The sequence below is a fragment of the Vitis riparia genome, chromosome 8 (genome assembly GCF_004353265.1).
Source record: "Vitis riparia cultivar Riparia Gloire de Montpellier isolate 1030 chromosome 8, EGFV_Vit.rip_1.0, whole genome shotgun sequence".
Lineage (NCBI taxonomy): Eukaryota > Viridiplantae > Streptophyta > Magnoliopsida > Vitales > Vitaceae > Vitis > Vitis riparia.
In genome coordinates, this window is record NC_048438.1 from 21,792,734 (window position 1) to 21,816,000 (window position 23,267).

General features: G+C 37.0%; 3 protein-coding genes across 9 annotated transcripts; 2 read left to right on the forward strand and 1 right to left on the reverse strand.

Moving 5' to 3' along the window:
* LOC117921011 (G-type lectin S-receptor-like serine/threonine-protein kinase SD3-1) lies at positions 1 to 3,563 on the forward strand. 2 transcript variants are annotated; one of them, XM_034838747.1, is made up of 2 exons: positions 1 to 746; positions 1,450 to 3,563. In XM_034838747.1, the coding sequence occupies exon 2, from the start codon at positions 1,531 to 1,533 to the stop codon at positions 3,397 to 3,399; it is 1,869 nt and encodes a 622-aa protein (XP_034694638.1). In that variant the 5' UTR covers positions 1 to 746; positions 1,450 to 1,530; the 3' UTR covers positions 3,400 to 3,563. The 2 variants fall into 2 exon arrangements, with proteins under 2 accessions (XP_034694638.1, XP_034694637.1); XM_034838746.1 differs by having other exon boundaries at positions 1 to 3,563.
* A 6,423-nt stretch (positions 3,564 to 9,986) lies between these two features.
* LOC117920341 (nuclear transcription factor Y subunit A-1-like) lies at positions 9,987 to 16,261 on the forward strand. Of its 6 annotated transcripts, none has more exons than XR_004652231.1 (7): positions 9,990 to 10,135; positions 11,025 to 11,352; positions 12,447 to 12,565; positions 12,761 to 12,871; positions 13,533 to 13,697; positions 15,200 to 15,766; positions 15,853 to 16,261. XR_004652231.1 is itself a non-coding variant. In XM_034837804.1 (6 exons), the coding sequence occupies exons 2-6, from the start codon at positions 11,082 to 11,084 to the stop codon at positions 13,915 to 13,917; spliced, it is 693 nt and encodes a 230-aa protein (XP_034693695.1). In that variant the 5' UTR covers positions 9,987 to 10,135; positions 11,043 to 11,081; the 3' UTR covers positions 13,918 to 13,992. The 6 variants fall into 6 exon arrangements, 2 of the variants coding, with proteins under 2 accessions (XP_034693695.1, XP_034693694.1); XR_004652230.1 differs by having other exon boundaries at positions 11,043 to 11,352; XR_004652233.1 differs by having other exon boundaries at positions 9,991 to 10,135; positions 11,043 to 11,352; positions 12,800 to 12,871.
* Positions 16,262 to 19,060: 2,799 nt separating this feature from the next.
* On the reverse strand, positions 19,061 to 22,757 carry LOC117920793 (guanylate kinase 2). Its single transcript, XM_034838430.1, has 11 exons — positions 22,494 to 22,757; positions 21,874 to 21,908; positions 21,596 to 21,703; positions 21,435 to 21,505; positions 21,219 to 21,348; positions 20,731 to 21,093; positions 20,312 to 20,433; positions 20,094 to 20,229; positions 19,951 to 19,999; positions 19,723 to 19,828; positions 19,061 to 19,627 (listed from the first exon to the last, which is right to left on the reverse strand). Exons 2-11 carry the CDS (start codon positions 21,874 to 21,876, stop codon positions 19,510 to 19,512), a joined length of 1,206 nt encoding a protein of 401 aa, XP_034694321.1. The 5' UTR covers positions 21,877 to 21,908; positions 22,494 to 22,757; the 3' UTR covers positions 19,061 to 19,509.
* Between the last annotated feature and the right edge of the window lie 510 nt (positions 22,758 to 23,267).

The following is a 23,267-nucleotide window of genomic DNA, read 5'->3' on the forward strand; positions in this document are numbered from 1 at the left end:
GCCAGAAAAAAAATCTCCGTTCGCACTCTTTGAACGCTCTCTTGATTTTTCCGGGGGCCGTCTGTCCGCTTCGCCGACGAAATTGACGGTGGGTCGAGTCTCCAGTTTACCCGAAGACGCATTCTCTCAACCACTTGTCTTTTCACACATCAATTTCTTTTATTCATCCACATTCAAGTCTTCCCATTTAAGAAGTGAACCTAACAGTGCGACCTATCTATTTTCTCTTTCATTTTCTCTCACTTTCTCGGCGGCCCTTTTTGGTACTTCTTTGAAACTACTGTTTCTGCCATTCCATTCGGAAGACTGGAAAAAAAGAGCTGACGTTTGATGATAAACGGTGGTGATTTATTTTTATTTTTTTGGGTTGAACTTAATATTGAGATGGGGTTGATGGGTGGTATTATTTCCAGGGGTCTCATCTGAAAGTGATTTGCAGCGCCATAATTGGCCTAAATTGGGACCCATGTGCGCCTAAGTTTCAATTCAACACCCAATCTCTTATCCTCCTGAAACGTGAGAAAGAGGAGGGAAAAAAAAGAAAAAAAGAAAAACTTCTCATTATGCTTTGAATTGAACTCATGGTAGACAAATTCTCAATATTTTAAGGTGCTTTTTCCATGATTCATCAAGAGTTCGTTGATTTCTGGTTGTAAAAGGTGAAAATGGATATTTCTAACGTAGCCGCAGGCGACATTCAATGTCGGCTTCTTGAATTTCTAGGGTTTTGACTGTCTTTTTTCCAGGTACCCAATTCTGAATACTCATACTCATTTCATTGTTGAATCGTATGTGGTTCAACTTGAATGTATGTTGCCACTTGTTATTATTCACCTGATTTCGCCTAATATATTGACATTAGGCTTTATAATGTTGGTATTCGTTGAGATTTTGTGAGGTTTGGGAGTGGTCGGTACCGTTGATTTCTTATTATCTGTCGTAATCCTTGGTTTTCAAAACCTAGACTTCTGCAACTTTTTCTCCTGATTGTTCATCACAATTACCAAAATGGGATTCAATGGGTTCCATATCCACATATGATGTCCAGAAGTTGGGAGTTTTTCTTTGTTGGTTCTTGTTGTTGGCCTCTCTAAGAACATTCATACAGCTGAACAAACCATGTTTCTCTGTAATTCACCTTCACTAGTCTGCTTTTCTATTGGGTTCTTGCTTTTTGGGGTTGCTGTTTCACAAATTTCATTGGGTTCTAAGCTCTCTGTAGTGGAAAACGACTTCTGGGTCTCCTCCAATGGGGATTTTGCTTGTGGGTTCTTCAACAATTTGAATCAGCCTAACCAGTATCAAATCGGGATTCGGTTCAATTCAAAGTCTATTCCGGATGGGGAACAGACTGTAGTCTGGGTTGCAGGGGCCAATGTCAGGGTCAGTAATAAGTCATATTTTGAGTTTACTCATGGTGGAGAACTGGTTCTGTTTGATTCCTTGCAGGGAGTCACTGTATGGACCAGCAAAACAAGCCATCTATCTGTTGCTTCAGCTGCTCTCGGTGACAATGGCAATTTGGTGCTGATGAACAGTAGCAAAGGTGTGGTCTGGCAAAGTTTTGATACTCCTGCCGACACGCTGCTCCCTGGCCAGATCTTATCTGCTTCTCAAACACTTCGGCCCTTGAGCAAGAGTTCTGTTTCAAGTTACTATGATCTTCAATTGAATGTTCAGGGTCGGTTGCAACTTAGGTGGGAAACCAATATCTCTTATTGGACAGTTGGAGGCCAGTCTGGTTCGAATCTTAGTGCTGTCCTCACATCTGATGGAGCACTGCAACTTCTTGATCGAAGATCAAAGTCTGTTTGGTCTGTGTTTGGAGAAGATCATGATGACCCCCTTGTGAAATTCAGGTTTCTTAGGCTAGATGCTGATGGCAATCTCCGATTATATTCGTGGGCAAAAGCTTTGAGGTCATGGAAATCAGTATGGCAAGCTGTTGAGAACCAATGCAACGTTTTTGCAACGTGCTACCTCTCTGGTGTCTGTCTTTTCAATGCATCAGGCTCCCATGTTTGCAAATGCCCATTTACGTCTACAGCCGAGTCTAGCTCTGAATGTTTGGTTCCTAGCCAACTGGGGTGTGATTCTGGTTCCACCCTGGTTACCTATGATCATACCTTTCTGTATGGGATTTACCCACCAAATGATTCAGTTTCGATAATTAGTTTGGAGCAGTGCAAAACCTTGTGCCTAAACGATCCATCTTGCACAGCAGTATCCTTTACAAATGATGGAATTGCACAATGCCACACAAGGAAAACCAGATTTATCACCGGATATTCAGACCCCGCTGTGGGTTCAATATCTTTTGTTAAGATGTGTTTGGACCCAGTTGCTGCTTTTCCTAATCTCTCAATATCCTCCCCACCTCAATCTCGGCTCAAAAGATCTTATGCTTTTAGCGGTCAGTGTCTAATCGGGGCGCTTTCAGGTACACTTGTAACATTCGTTACAATTCAGTTGGGAATTGGCTTCTGCTTCTACAAGAGAAGAAACTTTTACAGGAAGCAAGCTGCTTTAGCCTTAAGGGACCCTAACTCACAAGTCTTGCTCATGTTATCCTACAATGAAATCATGGATCTGACTGGGAATTTTGGGCACCACCTCGGGCCAATGGTGTTTAAAGGCATGCTTCCAAACGATCAGCCAGTTGCAGTCAAAGGCCTGAAAACTTCCATAGAAGAAAGGAAGTTCCGAGCTTCAGTTTCAAGGATTGGAGGCATTCATCAGAAAAACCTAGCAAAGCTAGAGGGCTACTGTTGTGAATCAGACCACAGATTTTTAGTCTACGAATTCGTTGAAAACGGTTCTGTAGATCACTGCATACAAGATCCTAAGCTGAGCAGAAGGCTAACTTGGAGGAAGAGAATCGACATATGCTTGAGTGTGGCCAGAGCCATTTCCTATCTGCACGCTGAGTGTAGGGAGTTTGTAAGCCATGGGAATTTGAAATGTGAAAACGTGCTTTTAGATGAAAACCTTGATGCCAAGGTGACCGAATTTGGACTAGGGAGGCTTCACAGCGATACCTTAGATGAATCTGCAGAGAATGATGTGGAAGGTTTTGGGAAGATGATGGTAATATTAGTAACCGGTCAAACAGAAGCCGACGATGTTTGCGAGTGGGCTTATAAGGAATGGATCTCTGGGCATGCAGAAGGGATTGTGGATGAAAGAATAGAAGGTGGGGTGGATTCAGAAGAGGTGGAGCGCCTGCTGAGACTTGCATTTTGGTGCCTGCAAGTCGACAAACGCTTCAGACCTTCAATGGGCGAGGTGGTGAAGGTGTTTGAGGGCACCTTGACTGTGGACCGCCCTCCACCTCCTTTCCTTTGCCGGATGCCACTGGAAGAAGAAGAAGAAGACTACGACGAAGAAAAAGACAACTAACCGGACTCAGACCCAGGACCATAGTCCATAATAGAACCCAAGTGAATGTAGAGATTAATTCATTTAATTCAATTGTTCCTCCTTGTATAGTAGCAGTAACCGTTGAGGTTTGAAATCAAATGCAGTATGCCATCGCTCTAGTACTATGAGCTCTATTTGTTATCTAATTCTTCTTCCTTTGTCCGTTATCATTCACCATACGCTCTTCCTTAGTTGTTCTACAGCTTAAAATGAATGATTCTAATAGAAAAACTGAAAGCATAGATCTTATGAATGCGGGACCGATTTCTACGAAGAACACCATGAAAGCGAAAGCAGAGAAATGTGAAGGAGATTTCAGCCGCAGGTGGGAGCAGTTGACCGGTAATTTTTCCACGACAAGGCTTGGATTTATGCTTGTCAATCAGCGGGGCAAAATTGATAGACAGCTGGGAGAAATTGACCCAGAATTTCAAGTGCGGTTTGGGTTCATATGTTCCAATTTACGCGGTTTCTGAACTTTGATTTCATTTTGTGGTCCATGTTCATGCTCGAGCATGACCCTCAATGCCTCTGGACTCGATACTGAGGTGACGTAGACAAATTATTGGCGGCTGTATGAAATATTCTGAAAAAAAAATTAATAATAAAAGAATATACGTTGAAATTGAGATTTTTTCTTTCCTTTTACTGTTTTTGAAATTTGAAATTATAATTGTGGAGGAAGAGATAGTGAGTAATGCCTCACCAAATATTTCCATGAAAATGTAGAAAATATATGGTTAGGCAATAACTAATCTCCATTATTATTAGAGTCATTAATTGGGCCGACAAATCCTTAAATACTGTATGATTGATGGAGAATGTAAAGTGTCTCCAACCAGACTGGTCTGTCAGTTCCGCTGTCTGGAGGGCCGCCACATGGGCGGGCTAGTCTACCAAGCTGTGGGCCTCTTAGGAATCAATGGGCCGGACTTCACCCAATTTGGGCTAATTCTATGTAACTGCTGTCTGCCCATTAGAGAATAATCTGCAAGGGCTGTCAGCCTGTCTCCCCTTCTCAATCACGAGGATGGAACGGTAAGAGGCTTTTTGGGATAGCTTTAGCCAGAAGCCGAAGTTAAACTCTGAACTTTTCTATTAGCATTATAAAACTTTGATGTAAAATAGGCAAGATTTTTTTTTAAAAGAAATTAATATTAATATATTTTTTAATTATAAATTATTTTATAAAAATTAGTAAAAAATATATAGAATTCCTTTTTGAGTTTTTTTTTTTAATTCTTTTATAATTTTTCGAAATTAAATACAAATAGAATTCTGAGCATATCAAAAGTGATATTATAATAACAATAACATTGTATATGAGATCACGTTAATAAAATCATGCATATATACACGAACAGAAAATAAAGAAAAAAACAAGATTTTTGACATACCTAAATAATGAATGTAATTTTTATATCCATGAATATACCAACACTCAAAATCTATTAATCAAAAGGGTTATAATGGTAAAACTCTCAAAAACCAACCTCCCAGTTACACTATAATTTTTAAAAACAAAACCCTAAAATATAAAAAATTTAAACATATAATAAAAACAAACTTCTCATTCATCATATAAAAATTTTTCTTAACTTTTGTTGCAAAAACTTAACCTTGACAATCTAAGCGAAGCATAATAAAATTGATTAAAGCTTTGAACATATTTATGACAAATTAAGAGAAAAAAATGGTTTAAAATATTTAAAATATTTTTAAAAGCAGTAAAGAAACTGTTTTTACGGTCAGACAAGTTAAAAGATTTCATTTGTATAGTCACAACTCATGCATAGCCAGTTTGATAAATGCTAAATGGTATTTAACAATAAATAAATAAATAAAATATTAAAATTTCTTAATATTTAAGCGGATTTTTTTATGTTGGGTTTTACCAAACACCGGAGAGCAAGATTGCAATGGTAACAGTAAAAAGGAGAGGAAATCATGGAGCTGCAAGGCACGTGGAAAGCACGTGCAGATGGGGGATGAGGTCCACCTCCACCGTCAAATATAAAAATATATGGAAGTCCTGGAGAATATCTCTTCTCTCTCCGCGGCTTCAGTCCAGGTGTTTCATGATTTGTATTCTAATTAAATGGCTTCTTCTTCTCTTTCTTCTCTTCTTCTTCTCTCTTCAAGTTTTGTTCAGGTGTATCAATCTTCATACATATTCAAGTGAGCTAGCTCTTGATCTACCCACTGATTCCAAAGAAAAAGACAGATGGGAAGTTGATATGTTGATCTTATTCCAACTTTAGGGTTTTTGAATTTTCATTGTGGGGGTCTCTCAGATATATTTTCTCAGTCCAAAAAGGGGTTTGCTCTCATCAGGATTTGGTAGGGTTTTTGAATAAAGATCTATCTTTTAGTGGTAGCAGTTGTTGTTACTGTCATGGGGTTTTGGATTTTACTTCCTCTATAGTCTAATCCCACAAAATAGACAATTCAATCTCGCAAATAAATGGGCTCCTTGTAATATATCTGTTTGCCGATATCTCTGACTTTCCATATATAAGCACTTTTTTATTCTGCTTTTCAACCACTTCTTTAGCTTAAATTTAGCAGAAGGTTCAACTTCAGCTTCAATGGCTTCTCATGCTACGAGAAAAAGGTTATACGAGAGGCAGCATGGGGAAGCAGAAGCCCAAGAAAGATCGCCAACTTCAAATAAGATCGAAGGAGAAGAAGAAGAAGGAGAAGAAGAGGAGGAGGCTAGTAGTAGAAATGGGTGTTGTACGCCAAAGGGAAAGAGGTTCAGAATACCAGAGATCTTGACATGTCCACCAGCTCCAAAGAAGAGAAGGGTAACCCCAAACTGCCTAACAAAGCGATCTCCTATAGCCTTTTTTGCTCCTCCGGATATAGAGCTCTTCTTCTTCTTCGCCTTCAGAAACATCTCAGCTTGAATTTACAGGGGGGTATGACTCCATTTACAAACCTTATCATAAGTTATAAGTTACAAACCATGATGAGATCCAGTGTAAGTAGAGTGTGGGTAGGTTTTGAATGCTGAATCTTGATTAGAATGCTTATTCCACTTGGGCTTGGTGTATGCTGTAAACTTAATTTCTTGAGGTTTGCTAGGGCTTAGTTTTGTGTGCTTAATTTTCTCACTTCTGATTGATATAGATCTTAATGTGGAAGAGTAGTAGTTGTGTGAATGCAATTCTCAGCTTTTTCTTTTGAATGCTTCTTTTGTTTCCTTTTTTTCCTTCTTGATGAGTTCCTTTTTTGGCAAATGGGTTGTTCATCGTTTGAATCAGACTTTATGGGTCAACCTAGAAAGAGGAAGATATAAAAGGTGCTTTTTTGAAGGTGAGATGCATAATTGAGTTTGCACTTTCCCCTCACTTTTTGCCATTTTGATATTGACATGTTATGTAGATTTATTCTTCATGGGATCATCTCAATTCACTTTCCATTCCACCATGCACACCTTCTTCCTTACATTACATGCCCTGAAAATTGCAACAATAACCCTAGAGCATGTTTTGACAAAAACCCTACATAGACATGTTTCACAGTGATTTTAAGATGGTAAAAAAATAGTTTTAGAAATGAGACGTTTGTTCAATTTTGGAAATTAAGAATTACTTGAAATGATTTATGATAGTTTGGAGTGGATTAATTATGTAACAAGTTATCGAAAATAATATCAAAATATTTTAGTGATACAACTATAAAAATAATTTGAAAAACGAGTTTTCATCTATATGATTGAGGAAGTTTCTGAATTTAGAGAATCATTTAAAGTAATTCATCAATAAACACTTATCTTATGTGTTTTTTTTAATAATTATTATATTTTTTGCTATTTAAAATGTTTCTAAAAATCATAATAAAATATTTTATAATTTATATATAAACATCGATTTGCCCTTACAAAACCCCCAAAAATACTTCTACTAAAATCACCCTTATCTTTGGCTTAAATTTTCACTTTTATACCAATTTAGAAAAATAGCTCAAAATTTGTATCGCTTTTGAAAAAAAAAAAAAAAAATTCTCTATTTGTCTTTTGGTTTGATTGTTGAACATGAACAAGAGACCTACCCCATATGCTACCAGATGGAAGAATATAATGCACAATTAGGAAGAGCGGAAGAGGGTTTTGTTATGATAATTAGAAGGTACGGAAAATAATAATTAAAGCAAGTAATGCTTTCAAGTTATAATGTTCGTGGATAAGATCATGGTGTCAAGTGAGAGTGTCTACTGTGTGTCAGACTAAGAAACAAATCTGTGTAAAAGAATCCAATGTAGGAGCTCGTGCGGGTTGTGTGTGATCATGTACTGCAGGGAATCTCCTTCTATTTTTCCTTTTTTTTTTTATATTTATTATTATTTATTCTCCCAAGAAATATTAATTATTCTTCCGTTTTCATGATGTGGTCCGCCGCTGAGTCTGTGGGCCTTGTCTCGCATGGGCCTCCTGTTTTGCGCTACGGTTGATCTGCATTGGGTTAGGCCTGCTTACAAGTTACAACCAAGTCTTGGGCCTTGAGACTATCTGGATCGCGTTGGGTTCTACTACCTATATACTATTTATATAGGGCTGCAACCTGGGTGTGTGTAATCCACCCAACCCGAATCCAACTTGGTGTTGGAGTTGTCTGCATCCTTAGCTTAGGTTAAACATTTCCAAGCCAATCCGAGGTTGGTTTGATGTGGGTTAAATATATTAATACACCGTTTAGCATAAGTGGATATTTGGTAAACCAATTTAATAACTTAAGTGACTTAATTATTTAATTTAAGTTATTAAATAAATAAATAAATTATATTTGATAAAATACTTTAATAATATGACTTAAAGTTAAAAACAACTTCAAATAATAAATCCACATTTTCATTTTATATTTTTATTTTTGTTTATCCTAATTACTTCTACAACTTCATTTACTACTCCGTGATTTTCGTTGTTATTTAACCTCTTTTACTTTATAATTATAATTTATAAAAATAAATATGTCAATTTGATAATTTAGAATACATTTTAAATTAATTTTATCAAGTAATCTCAATATTTAACTAAATTTAAGTTAATAATTTAAATATAACTTAACTTAAAGTCAATTTAAGTCCTTTTGTAATAATTATTAAGTTTTATCAAACACCCTTTAAACTTTTCAACCTGTTCAATTCATAAAGTAGCAACCATATATTTATTTATGTATTAATTTAGAATAATTTCTTCTAGTGTGTTGGGGCCTATGAGTTAAATTTAGAAGTTTATTATTAATTCTATGTTTTTTTTTGGTCATTTAACAGTCTATGTTGTATATACAACCTAAATACCATATATTTATTTTTCTTAATTTACTGACGTATAATATCAATGTGATTGTGGTTATTTGCTATGAAATTAAGTGTCTCTCCATGTACGGGCATCGCAGGCCCAGCCCAAAAGGAAAAAATATATCCCAAACAAAAGCACAATTCAATAAATTGAGCCCAAATGGAGCCCATAAAAACCGAGGCATGGGGCCAGCCCAAATTACAATCCTCTACTAAAAATGTTATCCGTATGCTTCTCAAAATCAATGAAATCCATATTACATAAATTAAAATTTAATCCATGAATAATTTTTTTAAAATTTGATTGAAATTATTTTAAAATTTTCTGGAATTATTAGCCATGCCCATATCCATGGGTGAGTGGTGTGGTTCACGCAGGAGTGAGCTGTCCGTGCCTTCCCGAAGCACCTATGATATTCCACGTGGCGGAAAGTCGGTGGCAGAGTAGGCGGCCGATATGAATGCCTCGGGGAGTGTGACAGGTGACGATCGCCGTCAGGAGATGTCCGCGTGTCCAGGGAGACGGGGATGGGAAGATCGGGGCTGCTACCTAACGCCACGACAAGTTAACGGCGGATAGGCGTGGAGTGGGCGTTAACTCACCAACTGCGAGAGGCGTTGAGACCACGTGGCGTATTGGTGAGAGTGGTGGGGCCCGTGAGTCCTTATTGAATGTGGGTGGTGGACACGTTGTGGTGTCAAATCCAGTGTCAGTGCATGCAAGCTCCGCTTTTAAATATAAATTAAAGAGGAAATAGAAAAGGAAAAAGGATTAGGAGATTATCTTTGCTCGGCTAGTCCCAGTCAATTGCGTCAACATCTTTTTGGACGACTTTGCCCCTCTGAACCGCCCGTCGACATCTTTTTGTACAGTTTTAGAAAGTAAATTTTAGGTATCCTTTGGTTATTTTTATAAAATGTTTTTAGTAGCAGTTCAAAACACGAAAAATATTTTAAAAATAATTACATAATATTTGAGTTTTTAAATAAAATTTTATTCAAACATAAATAAATTACATTATGATATCTAAATTATGGAAATTTGTGGAATAAATTTAAAAAAAAACCATTTTTGACCCAAAAAATTGTGTATCATGAGGCAGGGCATTATCGTCATCACATTAGAAAACAAGGCTGATGATGTAAATTCACGTTGAAGTTTATCTCATCACCAAAATAAATATATATTAAAAAAAATGTTTTAGCGGGAGAAAGAAAATGACATCCGCGTGACCCACTATAAAATATCCTAATCTCAATCTTTAATTTAGTTCAAAATCTACTTTCGTCGCTCTAATCATCCACTACAGTTCTCATTTGAAAATCCGTAGACCGAACCATGGACTTCGTATCCATCATTCTTCTCTCTCCATAGCTCCTCAATTCTAGGGTTTCTCTCACTCTTAGTCTTTGAGTAAGTGTTCTGCGCCTCTCCTTCGGAAAATTGAGGCGTTTCTGTGAATTCACGTTTTTTTTTTGTGGTTTAATTTTGGAATTTTTTTTTTTTTTTGATGCTGTGATTTGTGTTTCTGGTGTTGATTTCGAGTTTTCTAGATTAGTGATTGGGACTTGTGATTTGTTGAGATTTCATTTGCTTTTGGTTTGGATGGCGAGAAAGCAGAGGGAGAGGAGTATTTTGAGTTGGTTAGTGGACTGGAGCGTTTTGTTTTCTCGGGAAAAGTTTAGAGATTCGGAATTTGAGTTTGTTTCTCTAGTTTCCGGCATTTTCTCGGCAACCAAACACTGGATTGGTTTGATTTTTGTTCATGTCTTTTTTCTTCTTCTTTTTTTTGAGTGAATCTTTCTACGGTCTGCGTGATGATGACATCATTGTTTTTGGATTTATGTGCCGAATTTCATTTTTGGTCACAATTATACGAGGTATTGGAGGCCATGAATATTGTAGGTGTATCTTTTTAGTAGTTGCGCTGCTTTGATTTCTGTGTTTCTTTTTTCTTTTTCTCTTTCTTTTTACTTGGAATTACTTTTGTGTATCAGTGATATTGCTAATATCTAGAATTCTTCAATTCTACTGGAAGATCAACAATATGCATCATGATATTGCTAATATTATTCCATTAATCTTAAAAATTTGTTGCCATATCCATCATAATGGGAAACAATTCAAGGATAGCATTGTGGATTTCTGGGAAGGATTAGCATCCCTCTTCATATGATTGAATAGACATGTCTGTCAGTTGCTTTGCTTAGTATGGGTGGGGATAATTTCGTTTTATCTACATAGAATGCTTGTATTTTTTTTGAGCGATTCTTTGTTCACCATATGAATTGACTAGGAATAGCTTTGTTGATATATGTAGGCAGTGGCTAGGGGATTATAGATTTCAGAGTAAGGAAGCATGCACAAACAAACTGAAAGAAAAAACCAACCAGAATCTAAAGCAGATAGCAACAATCCATACTCGATCTGCTCTCAACCTTGGTGGCGTGGGCTTGGGAATGATGTCATCTCTCCAGATGTTTTAGGTGAAAGTTCACCAAATTCAGCTTCAGCAGAACACCCAAATGGTGGTGTAGGAACTATAGCCATCAAGTCGCGAGCCAAAGTTGTGACGGATAATGGAAATGATCCTGAAAAAGAAATGAAAATTACTTTAGCCTCGCAATCAGGTACTTAAATTATCTTGCTTGTACAAGATCTGTCATATTGGATGGTTTTTTGTTGCTGGGGCATCATTAGAGATTTAAACATGGTCACGATTACTCACGAGTTATCATGGAAATGAAAAGGAAAAGAGAGAATGGATGGCTCACATAATTATTTTGTTTGTGACGCGTCTATAGAAATATAATGTTGGGAAGTTTTACTACAGCCTCGTTTGGGATAATTTCCTGTTTTTGGCTTTAGGTGGAAGTTAAAGCCATAATTTACAAATTTTAAAAGGCAATATAGGTATTGTAAAAGTATTATTAAATATGAAAGAACTTCTGACGGAAGTCAAAATAGAGTCCCTACAATAAGCAACATTTTCTTGACTTCCATATCAAGTTCTTTTTTAGAACTTAAGTTCTTTGAACAAAATTAGCCAAATAGGTATGGAAGCTCTAATTGGGCTTAATTAAGTCAATCCAAACAAGGCCTACAATTATAATCAGATGGGATTCTAGTAGATGCATCAGATCTAAACTTTATATGAATGTTTGGTATCATCAGCTGAGTATTTGCCTCAGCAGATCCATGCCATACTCATGCATTGGCTATTAACATTCATCCAAGTAGTTGCCTTATATTTTTTTGTATTCAGGTTGTGCATTCTTATGAAATTCATCTCATGATGTGCATTCGTTTGAAGAGGTATGTTACAAGTCGCTGATTCATTGGCATATTAGATTTGTTTGTAACTTGAGATAAGTGACTGAAACAATGAGGAGGTCATTTTTGTTTTCTGTTTTGGTGTAGAATGGTAGTGACTTTTAAGGCACATAACAGCAAACCCACGTACCAAAGTGGCTAAATGTAATTAGAATTGTTCATTCTATTCTAGCACGTGTTTCCTATTTGTCTCAATAATTAATCTTTGTTTTCAGGGGTCCTGTCTTCCTTTCATTATTGATGGTTACTTGTGCTTTCTATGTGAAATTGTTTTGTTCATTAAAGCTTGTGAAATTGCAAAAGAAGTTTTACATGTTTCTTTACACTGCCCCATACTACTTTATTCTTGCTTGAGAAAACATATGATGTTAATGAAGACTTTCATGAGCAGATGGAAGCCGTGGACAAGAACAAAAGCATCCTCAGCAAGCTGTATCAATGATGCCTATGACTATGGCTGAATACCACCTTGCACCACCTTCCCAGCTGGAACTTGTTGGCCACTCAATCGTAAGCTCCTCTCTCTCTCTCTCTCTCTCTCACACACACACACACACACACAAATGCGCACACTGTTTCTTATCCAATTGTGTTGGTAATTTTTGTGTATAATTGTGGATTTATGAAAATATGGTCTCCCTTTATTGTTAACATTTAGAACTTCACATTCTTTTCTTTAGATATTTCTGTTCTTTTTTGCTATAGAGCAACACGGATGGAGTTACAAGTAAAACACTTTTGCAGGCGTGTGCATCATATCCATATTCTGAACCTTATTACACGGGAGTCATTCCTGCTTATGGACCTCAGGGTTTGGTATGTAACCTATAGCAGCTTGTTCATTCCTGCTTGCTTACTTTTTTTATTTGTATTTTATTGACCAATTAATTTTCTAATGGCCATGATAGAGTAGCAAAGAAATTTTATTCATGCAGCAGTTCCTTTTTAGAAAATTTATCTTTTGTGCTGCATTTGTTGTGATTTCTGCTGTCATTTATTTCTTGTTGCATCAATTTTTTAAGCTACATATGCATCATGGTTTTAAATGTGAACTATGGGAGTGTGTTTTTCTTAGCAAAGCATCAATCCACAGTCAAGTTCAATTTTCAAACATTTTATTTTAGTTTTTTCTTACATACTGCTTATTTTTTTTTTTTTGTCTGATTTTGATTTTGTTAGTTATCAGCTATTCAATAGGTTTGGTTATTTAATTCAACAGAAACATAACCCTGTCAGCTTTAGTCAAATAACATATTTAACAGTCTAAAATGTAAAATCAAAAGCAAATTAATACTCATTTGCAATATTCCCATACTTTTTCGAGTGGAAGTTGTTTCATTTTATTTTTTTGGGTGTCACTTTCTGTGGCTGGTTTTACATATATTTTGCAACACTAGCATGTGCAAGAGGGAAAATGTTTGATATACAGATTCATCAGGACCTGAGATGTGTGTAAAAATGATTGAAATTGTGTTAGGTACAATCTCAATTTCTTGGTGTGAATGTGGCTCGAATGGCTTTGCCTATTGAAATGGCAGAGGAACCTGTTTATGTGAATGCAAAACAGTATCATGGGATTCTGAGGCGAAGACAATCACGGGCGAAGGCCGAGCTGGAAAAAAAACTGATAAAAGTTAGGAAGGTAAACTTTTTGCTAATGTTTGTTTATTTTTCTTGCACGGATGTCTTGGATCTATTCATAATTTCGACATATTTCAGTTGCTCGTTGCTTTGTCTAATTTCTTTTATGCTTATTTGTGATACTGGGTCGGTTTGTAGTTATTAAGCTCTGCTGAAGAGTTTGTATATATGATCTCGATAAATTTGGTTGACAGGACTGTGAGTGGCAGGCTTGCATTTGATAATTTTGCATGGAGGAAATATCTTGTATATTTGGATTTGAACAAGGGAATATAAATTGAAAGAAATTGGCCTAACTGTTTCAATAATGTGGATATAACTAAAGGGATTCCAAAAACCACACATTAGGGTCTCACCCATGAGGTATGCTCAAGTGGTCAGGAGCTGAGGTGGGATATTAGAGATTCCAGGTTCCATTCCCAGGGGGAAAAACATGTTGCATAACACCCTACCCCTTGTCATTCTTATTCTTTACACAGCTGTGGAATGGCCAGGGCACATTAGAGGTTAGATTTTCCTTCTCCTCTTCTTTACGAAGGCATGATACCAATCGTGGAATGGTGAGTGGATCTTCCTTCTCCTAAAACAGAACTTAGATGTCCAGATGATGTTTTCAAGCTTGCAAAGGTTTTTTGAAGGCTTTGGTGGTAGTCATGTAAGTTGTCTAATAAAGACTAGCATGAAGCTGAGAAACACCTAAGTTCAGCCTAGAAGCAGATGGCCACCTAATATGGCTAAGATAAGCATGGCTCAAAAAACAGAAATGGTTCTTACATATGGTAAGTTCCATGTTTTCCAAGTTAGAAGCTTGAAATGTTCTATTCACTTGTTGCCAAAGTGCTGTCAGAACTTCATTGTCTGCTACTTGTATGCAATCTACTTTTGATACCTATTGGGGAAGTAATTAGTTGAACTATTGTGATTTTGGAAAAATGTAAATTTGGATTGTAGTTTTTAGCAAAATGTAATGTGAATGGTTATGCATGGCTAGTCTCTGTGAGTGGTAATTTGAGCCAATAATTCCTTGCTGTGAATTCCTAGTCAATTCCTCTTGCATTTGTTTTTTCCTTTTAAGTGGCACAAACAAATCAAATCCCTAGGGTAGATGGGGACCATTCTAGCAGTGATTAGAACAATATGACCTGGAGAGATCATTATTTATTTGATTAAACGGGCTAATGTTGGCATCATAGAATTTTGTGGAAATGGCCGCATCAGGGATTCGTAACTGTTATAGTTAAACTCATGAAGCATTTTTCAATTTGGACTCTGAATTTCAAGAAAGATGGATAAGAATAAATTCAAAATGTGAACACTTAATGAGTAAGTGAGTGGGATTTTGAAGAGTTAATACCTTATGTACATGAACTACTTTTTGTGTGAAACAGAGAATGATATTTAGAGTAGGTTTTCTAAACCTCTTTTAGGCAAAGATTGTGTCCCATGTATTTTGTATTCAAGCTCATTCAAGAGATGCATGATTTCTATTTTCATGTTATACAGCCATATCTTCATGAATCAAGGCACCAGCATGCTATGAGAAGGGCAAGAGGATGTGGAGGCCGTTTTCTCAACACAAAGAAGCTTGATTCTAATGCATCGTATGACATGCCTGACAAGGGCTCTGATCCAGATGTAAACCTTTCAACACGACTCATCAGCTCATCAGTCTCTGAATCTCTGCCCTCCAATTCTTCCCGAAATGAGGATTCCCCCACCAGTCATCTAGATGCAAGAGGTCCCTCTGTGCAGGAATTGCACAATAGGCAAACAGCCTCCCATGGAAATGGCAACAGCTGTTATCCACACAACCAGGGATTTCAGTTGTCGACATACCATTCCCTTAAAGATGATCGCGTGGAAGAAGGAGACCACGCAGGGCGGCAGCATGAGAGAATTCTGGTGAATAGGGCCCCCCACAGGGCCCTAACCATCAAATGAAACCTTCGTTGCTAAGGGATGAAGGGTCTTTCCAGCATTGCTCTGATCTATTGCAGATGGCATCAGCTTCCATGTGGGCTTGAGGGTGTCACAGAAGTGGGCTAGTTCAAATACAAAAATAAGTGAGGAGTAAGTATTCTTCTCCTCATTGATTTGCTGTTATGCTCCCCATTTCAACTGCCCTGGGCTTCTCTAATACTTGCATACCGCTCTAGGCATCCTTCTGTGACTTCTACTCAAGTATCTGGTAACGGATCCGGATGGCAGCATTGCAGGGCAAAGCTGGAAGCATTACCCCAACCAATCAGAGGGGGGAGAGACCCCTGGCCTATGTGTTGTATTTTCAGGCAAATCATTCTTGGCTTGTATTTTTCATATTCCTGTGTTTGTTGGACCGGAGGAGAAAGACAGAGAGATAGAGAATCGTCTAATTTCACTCATTTGCCTTTTTCTATTGTACAAATTGATGAATGAATTATAGTCCTTGTGTGGGAGGATGGTGACGAGAGAAACCTTCAAAACCTTTTCTCATTTTCAAATATGGAATTTTGGGATTCCACCATGACTAATAACTGTGTAATTTCACCGCCCTCGTATGTGAAAACCTCCTTTTTGTTTTCATGATGTTTTGTGGCGTTTTTCTTGTAATGCTGAGTGGTTGGTGAACAGGCATTAGTGTTGCTTGAACTACCTCAATCGATCTTATCAGTCTCGGTGCTGGTCAAATCAAGTTGCATCAGGTAGGTAATCATTCACTTTCCTTTAATTCAATCACATTTAGTTGAAAGAAAATCTTTTGATATCTTATTTGGATAAGTAATGTCTTTTCTTCTGCAATACAAGTTGAATTTTAGGGAAAGGATTTGCTAGTTGGAACCCATACAATATCCCTAGGTTGAGTACCTTGGTTGGATGTGGACCCTACCAACACTTTTTATTTTTTTTCTTTTTTGGTGTGGGTATGGCTGCTTATTTTGGACCAGAAACATAATATATGATAGTCTTTGAATATGTGGAAAATACCAAGGAATAATATATGGTATCTGAAATTTGAATCCTAGTCTATTTAAAGTATATAATAAATTTTAAGTGATTGTGTGAGGGTATAGATTATTATGATATGAATACATAAATTTAAAAATACAAGTTACAAAGAAATCAGAAGAATACATAATATGATGTGAGATTATATATAATTTGATAAGCTAAACCCAAATACAAATTTATTTTTTAAAAAAAAAACACAAAAAAAACAAAAACAAAAACAAAACAAAAGACCGTTCATCACCAGTGGAGAATCTCCACTGTGATGGTTCAGTGAAGAACATGGGGGGCCCAAGCTTAATTTGTTCATGTCTACCTCTGGACCTAACACGACTAGCTGCTGGGTTGAGGGCAGCTTTCGGAAGATGCCTCTCTCCGACCTTATTCCGAAATATTGGGACTCCCTAGATGGTCTGTTTGGTAAATGGGAAAATTCGAACCTTGCGCAAGGTTGTCAAATTGGCCCAACTCCCAAACAATGATCTAAATTCGCAGTACCTTGAGTGCAATGCATTCCTTCGAATCCGACTTTTTCCCACTTACCAATCTTGAAATGCATTTCTGACATTTTGAAAATAAAAAAATATTTATACAATTACTAATTTCCAAAATTATTCTTTCAAAGAGAAAAGTGAAAACAAACAACATTATCAAATTAGATTTTCTCTATTCCCTATGCCTTCCAGGGTTTTTTCTGTGTGGTAAAATGGAGAAGGAACTTTGGTTACATTTGAGAAATAACAGGTTGCATGTGATGTTTGAAAGAGTTTCTTTGCTACAAAAGGTTGGTACTTGAGCATGAGAAAAAAGAAATTGCTCTGCTTTCCTTTCATGCTTGCAGAGGAAGGTTGTATTTGATAAAAAAGCTAATCAAGGGTCTCACCCCACTTCAAGAAATGTTTGATAACACAAATTTTAAATCAGTGAAAAAATAAATAAATAAATACGTGGCGTATAAAAATCATCAAGTAAAAGATTTAAGGTTTATTTGGATGGGTTTAAGAAGTTAAAAGCCTTTTTGTAATCTCAAATTTAATTTTATTATTTTATTCAAAGAGTTTATAATCTAAAAAAGAGTTAGGCATAAAAATTAAGAAAATGCTACGACTTTAGTTTCTACTAAAGTGTGTAATATTAGAATATCATATGATAACGGTAAGGTTAAAATTTAAAAATGAAGGCTTCAATTGTTTTTATTATCCAATGCTTAAATTAAGTTTAACACTTAAAAAGCAATGTTTTTTGTTACTACTAATTGTACTAATAATACCTTTCAATAAATGTCCCAACATCATCCCCATTGATTTCGAGTTCTAACCGAAAAAATAACTGAACCTGAGTCATATCTGGTCCAAGGGCTAAAAAATGGGGACAGCCCACCATCTGATTTCTATTCTAGAAAGCCCAGAAAGATGCGGGGGTGGGATTCCAAAGACAAGTAGGGCAATGGAGGCTGAAGACTCGGCAACATCTTGAAAGAGACAGGAGCCCACCACCACACACGCCTTCCCCCACTTGCAATATCATCACTCAGCTCTCTGGCTTTGGGGTCCCACCACTTTGTGGAAACTCAGGCAGCAGCAGCGGCAGCCCACATTTGAATTGCCAGTGAGGTCAGACTTCTGACTCCTGAGGAATCAGGAATTAGGATCCTCAAATCAAGCTCTCCAACTTGGTCCTTTCACACACACTGACCCTCAGGTCTCTTGAAAAACCAGCACCACAGCAGTGCAGACCTCCCACTTCAGTGCCCTTTTTCAAAAAGGGCTGTGCCAAGTTGTATCCTTTTTCCAACAGAAACCAACAGCAACTTGTTTCATATACCCCACCACCTTGCCAGCCGCTAGGGTTTTCATGTTTAGGTTCGATGCAATTTCCCCCCACTGCCTCTTGGTTCTTGGTAGCAGTCACTTGTGAGAAGAAATTAGGGCTTAGGACTCCCCTAAACCCAACCTCATCCATTAATAAATTCGGTTAGAATATTGTCATAGTTAAACAAGGTGGGTGGATGGGTGGGTGATGGGTCTTGAATATATACCTTGGCATATCCAATATTCATTTTATATCATATAATTAAAACCAAATCCGGCATTCAAGCTTGCCCAATCACTTGTCCTTTGTTCCTTCGTCTAAATCAATCATTCCGAGGAGAATCTTATCCTAAACTTCCTTACTTTATTACCACCCACCAAGACCGCTCCCTCCCATTTGTTTTTAGTGGGTATTTGTTTAACTAGAATTGGTTCAGGTACCCTGTTTTTAGGTCCATCAGCTTCTTTCCTCACTCTAAATAGTATTGGGTTTTTCTGTATTTTTTCAAGAGGAATCTGTTATCCAAATGCCCAAACAGTATAATACTCTGCAGCTGCAGATTTAATGAGAAAAATAAAAAGTGCCCATTAAGAATTCAATGACAAATCCAACCATTCCACTAGAGCTGAATGATTATAAAAATGTGGCATTAACCAATGACAATATCCATACCCTGTTTTGGCCTTTGCTTCTGTTTTCTCTCTTCAAACCAAAAAAATAATAGCAAATGGGGATAACAAATATTCCACACTGGTTTCCTTTTTGCCGCACAATTCTTAAATCTTCTCTCATCGCCCACAAAGGACAAATAATAATAACAATAATAATAATAATCTTCCAACACCATATCTCTTGGGTTCTAAATCAAGCAAAGAATTGTGGAGAAAATCCAAGAATATAATTCCCTGCCTTCCAAGTTAATACTGGAAAAGAAGTAGAAGACTTGAAACTGATAAATGAGTTAGTATTTGATGGGCATGTGGCATGGGGGATTATCGTCCTTAGCTAGCTATGTGTTAGCTGAGGTGATTGATCCCATTCACGGCATCTGAAAATGAGTCCATAGCTCTCATTTTTAGCCCTCTTGTCCGTCCTGGTGCCCCTCCTTTGAGTGAAGATACATCCAATACAATCCTGCTCAACCCATGAAAAAAAGTCTACCAAGTTGAGAATCTGAGTACTGGGTTTTTTTCTTATCGAACAGCTAAAAATATGAATAGGGAACTCACAAGTTCTTTGAAGCTTTTTCTAGTTCCTGAGTTCTACAGCTTATCACGACTTTTTCATTGATTTTCAACACCGAATGGCCTATGGGCAGCTCAACTGGTTTTGATGCTGTAGATGAGATATGAAACTCTTAAATTTCATCTTCAAGGGCATAAAGCAAAAATAAATAAATAAAAAGAAAAAAGAAATGACTAGTGTCATTAAAATGAAGCATTGGAGGAACTTCTTACAAGGTTTGGAGAAAGTATCAGCAACATTTCCGTCTAGGTCCAACAATTTCTACATCAAATGGGGAGTCATATTATCAAATTAAGCATTCCCAAAAACAAATTATTGGGTTGGCAAGAGAAAGGGATGAATGTCAGATGATCACCTTGAGATTCTCATAGCACTTGTCGAGGTCATCGTTTACTAAGATATGATCAAAGAGACCAGATGATTGCCCTTGTTCAAGCTCTGCTTTTGCATTCCGGAGTCGTTTTTGGATCTGTTCCTCTGTTTCTGTTCCCCTGTTGACAAAATTCAAATTGGAACCAGAATGGAAGAATTTGTGAGAATGAGAAAAAACTAGATGGGCAGCTTTTAACTCACCTTGCACGAAGGCGCTTCTCAAGCTCCTCAAATGAGGGTGGACAGATAAAGATGAAAATGGCTTCAAGAGAACTAGCCCTCACGGACCTTGCCCCTTGAACATCAATGTCAAGAATGCATTTCTACATCGAAGCCAAATCAAGCATTTCAAATTTTTCGAAAATCAAAAGAATTTCAATTTCAGTAATGAACATTTTGCTTGGAAAAGCGAGAAGGATTTTTTGGGTGCAACGTTCAATAGACACAATAGTTGCAGTTTGTTTTTTGGGCATGGTATTTTGCAAAAGAAATGGACTCAATCAAGAGGTGATTAAATAGAGTAGCTTGGAACGACTAAAACCTGATTCTCGGACATTTAAATTCATTTTTTTAAAAGAAAATATAGATTAATCATATAGATAAAACGCTGAGATATCCACCTTTCCAGCATCTGCAACCACTTCAACAGCTTCAATACTGGTTCCATAGAGATTCCCATGAACCTTAGCAAACTCAAGGAACTTTCCATCATTTATCTCTTTCTCCATAACACTCCGCTCCGTGAAATGGTAATGAACCCCATTGATTTCCTTGTCTCTTGGAGCCCGGGTTGTGTGGCTCACAGAGAACCCAAACATGGATGGAAATTCCTTCATCAGTTTGGATATTAATGTACCCTTACCCACTCCAGAAGGACCACTAATAACAATTGGCTTATTGGCATCACCAATAACTCCCCTACTCCAAGCAACTACCTCAGTACCCAAAGTTTTTTTCTGCTCCCTTACAAATTCAGTATCCACCTACCAAGATTAAACAACAAATCTTAAATATATCAACACAATTGAGTTTATTCCAAAAATACTTCATTCTGCTTATTGCTATGGAGACAAAGGAATCGGTCTGTTAAATCGTTCAAGATACTAACCTCAAGAAACCAAATGCAGTCATCAGGGGTGGAACCCCTCTTGATGATCAATATCCGATCCTCATTTACAAGCACAGCCGAATGGCCCTTACCTGCTTCGGGTTTTGTTCCCAACACGGCAGGGATCACCCTGCAAATACGACCAGAAATCGGTGATCCCAGCTTAAAACCGAACACCCAAATGCAGCAACTCCATATCTAGAGCTTAAAACTCACCATTCGCCTGTAGATTTGTCAAATATCCGAGTCGATAATGCTAACCCCTCATGTGCCTCACCAATCGCATACTGATGAAAAACAGAAACATATGATCACTAAGAACAAAAAGGGGCACTAGAGGACAAGATCAAATCGGCGTACTGAATGAATGATCATACTATTTTGTCCCCCACAGTGGTTTTCGACTCAGAGACTTTGGGTTTTGGATCAAACCCATTTGAAAAAACCTGCTGCAGATCATCAACAAAGAAAGCTGGAGCTTCTCCCTGATCATCACAACCCAATAAAGATTAGAAAACAACAAAGCAATCATTGCCACCATGTTTTTCCATTTAAACAAACTGCATTCCTGATCACAGTATCACATATTTTCTGATTCATTACATTCAAAACGGAAACAGAATATATGAACACTGAAAGAGAGACATGAACTCACCATAGAGAAATTGTTACGCCGATTCAAGATTGACCCTGGTCAATACACATGGCAAGCAGAGAGATCAGAACAGAAGTTGCATATATTTTCTGGATCTTGCATCATAAAGCAAAGTTAAAGCTTGAAGGCCTATAAAGAGCACGGATTACATTAAAATAATAAAAAGGCCATGAAATTTACCATAAAAAAATCAAAGGCACAGATCTAAAACTTTGAAAAGCATGAACATCAAATATACCGCAAAAACCAAAACATAAATATCGAATAGCCCCCAAAAAAAATCTTCAAAATCCAAAGAGAGACACTCAATGATAAATTTACATTGCCTTTTCCATAAATCACTCCCAAAACCATGTTTAAAACCCAATATACCACTAAAAAACAAAGAGCAATGAAGAGAGAGACCTCCACAAAAATCCCAGTTCAAGAACAAAACAGAAACAAACCCAACCTCAGCTTATAGCTCAAACTTTTGGATCAAACCATTGATTGAAGCCAAATCAATGAATCAAAATCCAACTATTGAGGCCAACGTCAATACAAAAAATGGCACCAAACAAAAAAGGAAAAAAAAAATCTAAAACCAAAACAAAAACCTAATCGGATTGAGACCCAGATACCTGAAGCAGAATCAGAGAATTTCCCAGAAAGAAGCTGTCTTCTTCCTTGTTTTCTTTTTTATATGATCCCAGGGGCGGTATTCAAGAAAGGGTCAATAAAATCAGACTTTGAAGAGTTCAAATCAGAACGAAACTGGCATTGAAAATATCATAAAAGAAGAAGAAGAAGTTGTTGCAAGAAAATTTGGGATGCATTCCCATATTTGTAGGAAAGAGAACTAGAGAGAGAGAAAGTTGAGAGAGATAGAGAGAGGGGGAGGGAGAGGTAGCTTTTTGGTCTCATTCAATTCACGAAACTCGTAAAACCTTTTTTTTTTTCTGCAAGAAAATTAAAAAATAAAAAATAAAATTTCTTGTGCGGTGAGCCGTGCGAAGGAAGCTTCTCTCCAGTCTAGAGAGAGAAAGCAGCCGAATTTTGGATGGTTGCAATTTAGGGTTTCATTTGAGAGGAAGGCTCTAGTAACCGATGAGAGCACCGAGTTCTGATTCTATTTTGGTGGAAGTGTGACACGTGTATGTGGGTATCTTTTCTTCTAGAGACCGAATATTAAAAGGATTAGGCTTTTTAAGAAAAGTGTTTAAATTGGAAAATTTCCAAAATTTGAAATGAAAACTGAAAACAATAAATTCTATATTTAATATTTTAGAAAAAAAAATAAATGGAAATCTAGAAATTTAAAATTTTTAATTAAAATATTCCAATTTATATTCAAATAAAACATAATTATTTTTTCTAATTTTCCAACCTTACTATTTTTATAAGTGATAACTATA